We start from the raw sequence: 10,860 nt of genomic DNA, 5'->3' as shown, positions 1-10,860 counted from the left end.
CAGCGCAGCGCGGAGCGCAGGGACCCCCCCGCCGGCCGCCCCCAGCCCGCGGCACTCCGACCGTGTAGGTGCGGCACAGTCCCTCCTAACAGAGTCGTGAGCAGGTTCCCACCTCCCCCTGCCACCACGAAACGTCCCGCTGAGCGTGGAGAACGAGGAGGAGAGAGAAGAAAGCCCCCCCGACGGCGGCCAAACCAAAAAGCAAACAGAATCCAAACGGCTCGTGTTTTAGTGGTTGACTTTAATTCTGCACTGCACTTTTACTACAAGGATATAAAGAATAAATAGCAGATACTCTTCATTTACATAGGATTAAGTCATTCAAACTGTTCTCTCTATTTACAATAACATTGTGCTCTAGGCGTTTATTCATTTTAAATCTAAAGTCCGTAAGGAAAAAAAAAACCAAAAAACCTCACACACACGCTTTCCGAATAATGGAAAATAGCTTTAAACGTTTTCTTATCAAAAAGTTTGGTTTGTATTTTTTAATCCTTTTATTTAAAAAAAAAACACCCAACAAAAAACCTGCTTCGCCAAAACGAAGCAACTTCTCTCTGGAATATAAATACCAAAAAAAAAAAAAAAAGATACATTAGCAACGATCAGGGTAATAGTCTTGAAAATACAGTAGACGCTGATTATTTCACGTATAATACTGACCTTTTAATAGTATATTAAACCGGTGCCATATATACACATAATATACATTCTCCTACACGTTACAGTGCATTACAACGTTAACCAGAAAGCAAATGTCTTTTATTTCTGTTGCAGCAAGGGTCCACGTGAGTCCGCTGGAGAAGGGGCGCCAAGGGAAGTGCCAGCCCTAGCAGGAGCACTTGCACTCCGAAATGATGGGGTACTGGATGGGTATCCATGTGCACCTCTGCCCGCCCCGGCGCTGGCACCTCCACCTCAGGATCGTTAAATGCACGGACTTGGCAGGTTTGCAAACCATGCCTTCGGGGACTGAACAAGACCTTTTACTGTAGCAGCTGCCCACTTTGACATACCGGGGCCAAAAGCGGCTGCCGAGATCGTTCCACGTGTATAGGACCGGGCAGAAGGTCTGGGACCAAAGCCACATCTGCAGCTTCCTGCGCAGCTTCTTGCTCAGCCTGTGCTTCTTGCCCGGCTGCAGCCCGTCGTAGAACTCCAGCCCTTTGATTTCGCTGGGCATCACTCCCGAGGGTCTCTGCCTGAGCAGCAAGTCCAGCTCAGCTAGATCGTCCACTCCGAGCCGGTCCTCGGGCAAAGAAACAGCCATAAAGTTGGGATCGAAGTGTCCGCCCATGAGGTTCCTTAGCAAGGTCTCGTTAAGATCCTTCTCCTTGGGGTCAAAGATAGGGTCCGGGTGCTCGATTAGATCCACCAAGGGCAAATTGTCGCTGGGAGCCGGTCGGATGTGCAGATAGTGCTGGCAGGCGCCCTGCTCTAGCCGGAGACCCAGCAGAACCACCAAAGCGTATATAGTCACAAGGCACTGGGAATGATCCATCCTTGGGAGACCGGTGGGGGGGGGGGAAGGGGGGCTGGGTTCACCAAACAGCAGGGGAAGAAGGTGCAAGCAAATACATCAGAAAACTTGTACGGGGATATCCAAAATAGCTCGTCTTTGAGGGGATCACCTCCACTCGCCGCACCACCAGCAAAGACAGCCCCCTGATAAGCCCGGAGAACAAGCCCCCTGCAAACACTCTCTCTTGCAGGTTTCTCTATAAAATTTCTCCTGGTGGAGCCGCTCCAAAATTSTGCTGCTGCTGCTTCTTCTCGCCCTTCCCGGAGATGCCGCTTTTTGTTGCGAATTCTGCTTGCTGCTGCCGCTCCTCGTTGTCTGGCCGTGCGTGTGGAAGRAGTTGCTGCCGATTCTTCCTCCCCGCTCCTCTCCGCCGTTTGCAAAGCAGCCTCCTCAGCAGCAACAGCAGCCACGCACGTTGGCACCAGTTTGTCTGCTTTGCAAGGACCCAAAGCCTTTAAATTTCCTGCACTTTCAGCTTCATCTCCATGGAAACCACAGACTCTCTCCTAACCCACCCCACCCCCCTTAAAAAAAAAAAAAAAACCCCACACACACAACACAACCCCCACTCCCACAAAAGTCCAGGAGAGCGCGGCTTCCCCCTTCCCACCGGCAGGCACCCTCTGCTGGGGAAGGCTGAGGCGGGAGCSGCCGCCTCCCCCCGCCCTCCGCACGCCGCCGCTCACGCGAGCCGCCGCGCCCCGGGAGATGCTGCCCTGCCCGGGGCAGCCGCCGGCAGCTCCGCCCGGCCGGGCGCCCGCTCCTGGGGCCGCCGGCTCCGGGCTCGGCCTCGCCCCGCCGCTGTCGCCGTGGGCGCGGAGCGCGGCCCCTCCCGCCCGCCCGGCGCTGCAGCGCGGTCCGAGGGAGCGGCTCTCCCGGCTCTCCGCGGGTATCCGCGCCCTCCCGGCCCGGCCGGGGCCGCCTGCCCGAGCGCGCACATGGGCGCGGGGCGCGCTGCCCGCCCGCGGAGCCGCTGCGGACTCTGTGCCCGCGGTCCCGGCGCCGCCGGGCGCCTTCCCGGGCGGAGCGAGCCCTCTGCTGGCGGCGCCGGGCCGGGCCGGGGGCTGCCCGCGGGCGGGCGGGGGCACCGGGACACGCGGAGCGGCGGGATGCCCGCGGAGCCGGGGAAACTCGGGCGGATCCTCCCGCGCCGTGCGGGTGAGCGCGGGCAGAGCCCCGGGGTGCTGCGGATGGAAGAAGCGGCTCCCGCGGACTCTGCGCGCACCTCGGCCCGGTGGGACCCCGCGGACGGACCTGCGGTCCCCSGAGAGGAGCCCGGCAGCTCGGCTCCCACAGCGGATGCTCCGGCAGACTGCCCGGCCCCTTTGCCCTCCTCGGAGCACTTGCTCAGAGATTTTCTTGGGAGTTCGCTAAGACTTCTCTATCAGAAACGCAATTTCCAGTTATGCCCTCAATCCATACAGGAAARATGGAAAGTGCCTCAATGGCGAATACATTAAACAATTTAAAATTTGATACTAAATGCCTCTTCCATGGCAGAATTACYGTCTTGCAAAGAGCACTTACACGGCGTGGCAGGCAGCGTGGTTGTAAGGGTCTATTACGGTTTGAGTAAAATTTCCTGAAGTGCTTCARTCCCGTTCCTGCAGGCTATTTAGGCACTTAGAAGCCTAAGTTTAATGGGACTGAAGCTAAGCCATTTCACCTAAATTATTTATGCATTTGTTTAAATCCTAACCTTTAAATTCAGGTTCATTATGAAAGTAATATATAGATCATATTACCAAGGTTGGGTGTTTTTTATAAAATCGTATTTTTTCAACTACTTTCACTTCCAATTTTCCATTTAAAACAACTCTTAACTTTGCATTATTCTTGAACATACATGGCATTTTATAAAGAAAACATAACTGAAAAAAATTACATGAAAAAGATGGAAAACTGACCCGAGCTCGACACTGAAAGAGCCTCAGAGTGACACTTGCTGCTACAATGTCAGTCAAATATCTGCTGGTGTTTTACCAGAATTCATCTGGGTTGAAGTCTCTACATTCAGCCAAAACCTGATAACCTTTCATTGCTGAAATTTGCCATAAAAGWTGTCCTTGCATATAAGTGAGAACTSACACCTTAGAAAGAGAACAGAAAGCAAAAATTCAGACATTACATCTAATGGTTTGTATTCTTCATTAGTAATAAATTCAGTTTTACCCAGCTGTTCATGAAATAATTTCTTTAACTACCAGTCTCTTAAGTCTAAAAACCAAAGCTGATAAAGCCTATGTTCCATCTATTCCACTCCAGATGTTTGAGATTCTCAGTTCAAAACTCATGAACTGACTTACCTGCAGGACAAAATGTTTCTGGAATGAGGCTCTGTAAGCCTCTCTGTCCCTCTTTAAGCCTCAGATCTGTTCTGAGCAGAGCAGGCTGGGGCTCAGTAATTCCTCGGGCTCGAGTATCTGCCTTGCCTCAGGTGCACTGGGATTCTGGCRAGGCCGTGAAAGCTCGAGGGATGCAGAAGTGACAGGAGTCACTTGTGGCCCAAGAATTCCTTGGTGGAATGGCTGACAGCAGGACTGGGGAAGAGCTGCCAGTAACTCTGCCAGAGGCCTCTRGGTCAGAGAGAAAACAAACTGGTTTATTCCAAGGCTTGCTGAAAACAGCAGTAAATGAAAYGTGGAGGTAAAGAGCATGATCCAGAGTCTGTGTATGATGCCAGCCCTTCCTGGGATAGGAAGAGAGGCCAGCAGCTCACAGAGGCCTCAGCTGGTCATTCTAYTGGCAATGGTGCATGAAGCAGAGTAGAAAACAACTCCCTTTGCCTCAGCTTTATTAGTTCTGGAGTGCTGTCAGTAGTAAAAATGTGGTTTTTTAGTAGACAAAGCAAATACAACCTTCAAGGCACACAGGAAGCCAATGTGGGCAAGAGTAAGATGCCACTTCTGCAGGGTCACATCGCTGATGAGGAGAGAAGAGGAATGCAGCCTGCATGGCTCTGGAGGCACAGCTCTGAAAACACATTATGTAAGCAGCTGACTTCAGTCCACAGCAGCGAGGATGCACAGAAACAATTCAGAATAGATTTGTTTCCTGTTAAATCAACTAACAGAAAATGTTAGTAGGCCTGGCCTACTTTACTCTACCCAGGGCTCAGGGACATCCATCTGAATTCAGCCCATRGTGTCAAATCAGCCTGGTCTGCAAGCAATGGTCTCAAGCATGATGTGTGTGCCATTCTAAAACATGGAGGGACWCTCACAGAAAATAATAAAACACTCCAAAACTGGGATGGGGAAGAACTRTGCCARGTGTGCTTGGCAAAACTGTCTTCCKCAGGAGTGAGSCTTCCTTACAACTATTCTTGCTTCCCTTACACTTAAAGATTATATAAATCATGTTCTTACTGCCCTTTTGCTTSTCATTTGTAAACATCCATTGGCATGAAATGATTGTTTGTTAAGGAAAGAAAAGAAAAAAACAACAACATAACCAAACCAGTCCTSTGCTCAGCTGTCATGCAAATTTCTCATATGGCTTTGGGCAGCACATTTCATAGCTCTGCTTTTCCTTATTTACAGGAATGCTAATCCTTGCCTCTCTCATGGAGCTTTTGGAGAGTTTGATTAGATGTTGCCAGTATTAATGCAGATGGAAGAATCTCCTGTTTTACTAAAATGATAGCGGAAACCTGTGTTTGAAAGAACAGACAACRGAATTGAAATCACTTCAGTTTTAGTCTCAGGTCCTAGCAAGCTGCTAGGCCAGTTTCCTCTTCCCTTTATACACCTGTATAGATTTTGTAAATTGTGAATCCTTAAAGAAATTCTGAAGGAGATGCACAGCTTGCAGCCATCATGCACAGTTCAAATGTACCAGATGACAAATCTGCATTATGAGCTATCAAGGGTTTGTACGACCACAGGTAGAGAATCACCATTCTGCTACTTTGAAACTACATTCTTTAGTGTGGAAAGATTTAGGGAGATCTTGCTGGATCCTTGAAATGTGGTGCTGTGTCTCAAGGTTCCTCATCCATTTCCTGATACACAATAAGGGCCACAGAATAAGGTCTGAGCTAAGGATGACAATGTTAGCAGGTACCAGCTGCTCTGAAGGAAAACAGTTTTTAATCACCTACTTTGGAAGGTAAAACATATTTTGAAAGAGCAAAGTTCTGCCTTGAAATCCCCACAKAATGGAGACTGGGAAGGATACATTTGGTCAAGAACCTGTATCTRCAGTGATAAATGATGCATAAATAATATATTTTGAAACTAAGCTCTGGGATGAATGTTTTATAGTGGAGTAAATCCTAAGATGGCTAATGTATTAAAGCAATGAAGAAAAAAAACAACAAAAAAAGGAGGCCCCACAAATAAAACAAGTTATTTATTAATCTTTTAAGTGCTATATAGATATATCCATTGCCTTAAAAAAAGGTCCTTAAAGAACTGCTCTTTTTTCTCATTTCATGCCATTCTTCCTCCTAAAATACTGTGCCTCCTTGATTCTCAGCCCACTTTCCTCTTGCTTCTGCATTTTTCCTAAGGTATAGACTTTTGTCTTTAGAACAGAGCTTGTGCATTCATCTGCTGATAAACTGTTTATCTTAGCTTTTATGAGGGCGCCTTGCTGCAAGCCAGCCAGAGACAGGATCCTGGGTGTTTGTCTTTTTTTTTAAAAGAGGGTCCGGGAAGTGACGGGTATTTATACCTCCCTTGGCTCTATATATCATGGGAGGTGGAACTCCACTGTCTCTGTTTCTCGCTTTTTCTCTCAGCAGTGTCTTTTGCCGTAAATCTGAATCTCTCAGAACAGAGTTTTCTTGGCTACAACCCCACTTGGGGGAATAAGTTTTATTTATTTATTTATTTATTTATTTATTTACTCAGAAGGTTTGCAACAGAGGAAATCCAAAGTTCTTCTAAATCCTGCCCCTCCTCTACCCCACCTAAACATCCTACTTTTTGTGCCAAATCCTAATATCTCAGCAGTCAAGAGAAGAGACCAGTRTCTCACAGTGTGCAGACCAATTCATTATGGAGAGGGAGGCCAGTGGGAGAATTGGCAAAGATGAAACAGAAACCAAGGCATTTTTAATGTTAAAAACTGACATTTATATTTACAAGCAATGGCTCCTGATGGGGATCTGAATTTCCACACAGGCAACACTGTTTATCCAAACAAACTCCCTGTGGCAGCATATATTACATATATACACACRTGACAAGTAGGAATGTATTTATCCTTTTTAGCCAGCCTGGTCATTAAGATAAACATCTACTGAGATAAACCAAGTTTTTACTATTCCTTTTTTTTTTATAAAACACTAAAGACAACTGAGGGACAAAGATTCRATGAAGTGAAAAAATACAGCAACCCCCTCCAATCAAGCCCTGTGTGCATGGGAGTGATTCATTGATGCCAGCTACTGAATAACCCTGATCCATAACATTTCTCACCTCTGATATTTAAAAAGACCCCCTCGCCCTTTTAGCACCAATGGAGCCCTTCAAATGTTTTATTGCTAATTGTCTAATGCTACGTGATGAATGACTGCTTGACTGAAAATGACAACCCCTTCTCTCTCAACTACTTCATTTTCCTGGCTCCAGTGGGGGTGAAGAGGAAAAAATAAATCCGATTACATCATATTTAGCCTGTTGGTTATGAATGAAGGGAAACTGAAACTTATTTTAAAAGTACTTCTATCAACTCAGTTCTGAGCCCCCAGGTCCCTTGCAGTCAGTAAATGTTACCTCAGATTCTGGTGGTAAATGTTCCAAGAGACTCACGGGTTTTGTGGAAGTACAAAGTCCAAGAGGCAGGGTCTAATCCTGATCAGAGAGCCAGGGAATACAGGATCCCAAATATATCTGACTCAGAAATCCTGGACTAAATCTAGAGCGCTTTWTGCTCACAAGAAGTGTCTTGGCTACAGTGTAATAAAAGAGCAGAATTTAGCCCGTTATATAAAACAACTCCTGACCAGGGTTTTGCCTCAAGAATTAATGCAGCAGCAGAAAGTCCCACAAATTAAGAACCTTTATCAGAAATTCTTTATTTCTTTATTTCTAAATTTGCACTGGCTAGAAAATGTGCAAGGATGAAGGAGCTTTAATAACTAGAAAAAGATTAAACTGCATGTCATTCCCCAGCATTTTGTATTATCTTCTTCAAAAAGAAGTAGATCACAATGATCAGCCAGAGTTGTGTGCATARCATTATCTCTGCAGCCACTCAAAATATCCCAAGATACAAACTCACAGTGCCTGGGCTAGCTGTGAAAAGCTCTATGTTCAATAGGATACTTTTCAAAGAAACTTGTACCTTTAGTGGCACATGGAATGATTTCCCCTTTCTCTCACAAATGATGAAACAGGCACGCTCATGGGGGTATGGGATTAATTCACATACAGAAACAGACACAAAGGAGGCTGATTCCAAACCTGCTCATGTTCAGTAGGAATCTCTTGGATGTGTTTCTTTGGCTTGGGAGTTTCAAGACTTTGCCTCTGAAGGCAAAGGGACCCAGGCGAGTTAAATAATGAATCTAGGCTTCCCAGACACAGATCTGACATTTGCTCTTTCCCTCTGACTCAGGCTTTGACTGGGTTCAGGGATTAATTAGGCCATGCAAACGAGTTAGGTTCTCTCTTCTGGCAACCTGGTCACGTAGGGAACCCCCACCCCTCCCCTTCCCCACACTCTCCTTGCCCATAATGAAGCATGACTGTAGTAAAACAAGTCTTTTGATGGTGCCTCTTCTCATCACTTTCAAGACAAACAATGTCTCAGAAGCCCCCCAGCTGCTTTTATTTTTCTTATATCTACAGTTACATCTTGGGTGTGTTGACTCATCCTCATTAAATATGTTGTTCCCCACCCCCCTTTTTTTATTTTTTTAAATATCCTTCCTTTATTGTAATTTACACAAAACATCAATTACAGAATAGAGTTAAAAGCTTTTGGGTATTGAGCAACATCCCACAACACCACGGTGTCTAAAAGAGAATTGACACAGAGTATAGGAGGGTACAGCAGGAATATGAGACAAACAGCCCCACAGCACAAAGAGAAGTCACAATTAACTGCTTTGCTCACAGCACAGCATCACTTGTGTACAGTCASCTTCTTTCAACAAGCCTGACTAAGGACTTTGTGCTTTTCTTTCAAATAGAAAATATTAGAAAATATATTAAGCGGCTGTCATCCTCTTCCTTTGAATGGAGATGCTTGGAGAGTGTAGGATGGCACAGGACTAACCCATCACAGGACTAACAATCAGCTAGGCTTTTCCACGCAGACCTTGGTCAGGATCATTTTCTTTCAAGCAACTTTGAAATAATACCACTTCAAGTGAGTATCCTYGCTGCCTACCACGGGTCCTGAAACCACATCACCTTTTGAAGTATTTGTTCTCATAATAAACACATCAGCAGTTCAGTAAGATGCCTGACACAATGGCATAGATTTTGACTATTATTTGGATTTGTTCTCTTTATGTGTGTGTCTGTGCATGTGCAGTTGTTCCCATGTAGGAACAGCCTCCTGTTCTTGACAGAATAGTGTTCCAAAGACACAGGACCCTGTTCTGATTTAAAAAAGATCAAAACCAAACAAAAAAGAGCACTGCACTGACCACTCTGGAGGTGCCACAAGAGTTCTMTATACTTTGAACATGAAGGTTAACTTCGGTCAGCAAAATGAGCATTTCAAATCAAATAYGAGGTATTGGAACAGGCTCAGACAAGGGATTCAAAGAAGAGAGATGCCTTTGTAACAGAAAAAGAAGCAAAAGGAAGAATGCTGCATTTAAAGCATCTCCTAGCAGGGATGGCTTTTTATGATACTTTCCCTTAAGATCTCCCCACTTTTTCTCATCAAAAAAGAAGGTAGGAATAACCTTGCTCTGCAGACCRTAACCTAAACTGCTCTCCCTAGGGGGACAGATATTGGAGTTTGCCCATCATCATTCTTGTGTGAGATCCCTTGAATACATAAATAAATAAATAAATAAATATAGCCTTCCCTGACGAGCCGAAGAGGGCCCTGGTGTGCCTAGGCTCAGGTCCTGCCTGGTGCTTACCACTGCACGACCTGAAGGCAGAAGGGAGGGGGGCGAGGAGGGGGCAATCACCCTCCAACACCAGGAACTGTTTGTAAATTACCCTAAGCTTCCCTTAGTCATTATTCCATTAACTGCCTCTTGGTAGATCTGTCAGTAACTAAGCTGGGACTTATTTGTAGAGAATCAGAGGCTATTTGCTGTACTAAGTGAGCCATGAGAGCGAAAGGGTTTGGGATTTATTTGTAATTACAGTCGGGATTTTTTTCTTCTCCTTCTTGCCTGGACCCCACTGGTACTTTCATTCACATTCCCTAAGCTGAAGCTGGCGCCAGGATCACAGGCTGGCCCTGTGTTTATGTCATTGAGACTAGGACAATATTTCAGTGTGGAGCCAGACCGCAGGGATCCACTCTATAAAACCCTCACTAAAAATAGACAGCCGCCCTGCCCCCAGGCCCGCGGACCGCCGGCTCCCTGCGTGGAGCGCAGCCCTGGCCCGAGCCCGGCTCAGCCCTGCGGCCCCCGGCCCACCCTGCGCTTCCCCCGGGCAGCTCCCGGAGCCGCTGGGGCTGCAGCATCCTGAGGATCCTCTGCTCCCCGCTGGTGCCTCGAGGTGCCCGGGCTCCCCTTCTTGCCCTGAGCCCCGCTCTGCAGCAATCCCAAACCAGCCCTGCACCAGCTCTGCTCAGGCTGCGGCACTGAGCCATACAATACCTAAAATCCCACTGGCTGTAACTGGGAGAGTAAGAGATACCTGAAAATATCAGTGCTTGGGACCACCCCCCCCCCCCCCCCCCCCCCTTTCCCTCTGTATCTTGTACAGAGAGACCCCAGTAGGACAAAACTGGGTCAAAGACTTCACCTCTGCCTGATAAATCTTTCCTGCAGCAAATTAAAACACGAGCTGAACATTTCCATCTCATAGCTGTCAATTTTATTCAGGAGCATGAACCGGGGCAAATCATTCAGCCTTTTGAATGCCAGTGGTGCGTGATCCTTCAGCTTGGAAGGATAAATGTAAATAGTAGAATGTTTATTGATTAGTTCAACAGCTATACAGATAAGATACAAGGCATTTAATGCTCAGATTTTCAAGGTAAGAGCCTGATCCTGCAGCTTAGATCCTGACATTGAAAAGGGTTTAATTCAAGAAGCCTGTGAAGTGACAGAAAAACCTCACATGCATTTTAATGGGCTACGGAGCCTTCCAAAAGACAGCAACAAAGAGCAATSGAGCCTCTTGAATCCCTGAGATCTCTGTTTGCTTAGCTGATGAAAAAGCAGCAGATGAGCTTGCACACAC

The 10,860-nt window shown here is 46.7% G+C and overlaps 1 protein-coding gene across 1 annotated transcript; it reads right to left on the bottom strand.

Moving 5' to 3' along the window:
• Nucleotides 1-579: 579 nt before the first annotated feature.
• On the bottom strand, nucleotides 580-2,031 carry NOG (noggin). The gene has a single exon (XM_057368797.1). The coding sequence runs from the start codon at nucleotides 1,499-1,501 to the stop codon at nucleotides 830-832; it is 672 nt and encodes a 223-aa protein (XP_057224780.1). The 5' UTR covers nucleotides 1,502-2,031; the 3' UTR covers nucleotides 580-829.
• Nucleotides 2,032-10,860: the final 8,829 nt, after the last annotated feature.

Source organism: Malurus melanocephalus, unplaced genomic scaffold (genome assembly GCF_030028575.1).
Source record: "Malurus melanocephalus ecotype Western Australia unplaced genomic scaffold, MMel_1.1 scaffold_98, whole genome shotgun sequence".
Classification (NCBI taxonomy): Eukaryota; Metazoa; Chordata; class Aves; order Passeriformes; family Maluridae; genus Malurus; species Malurus melanocephalus.
The sequence above is the reverse complement of the archived record's forward strand: the minus strand, read 5'-3'. Positions and strand labels throughout refer to the sequence as shown.

Excerpts from the sequence above, each read along its gene's own strand:
- NOG (XM_057368797.1), bottom strand. The coding sequence starts at position 1,501 with ATGGATCATTCCCAGTGCCTTGTGACTATATACGCTTTGGTGGTTCTG.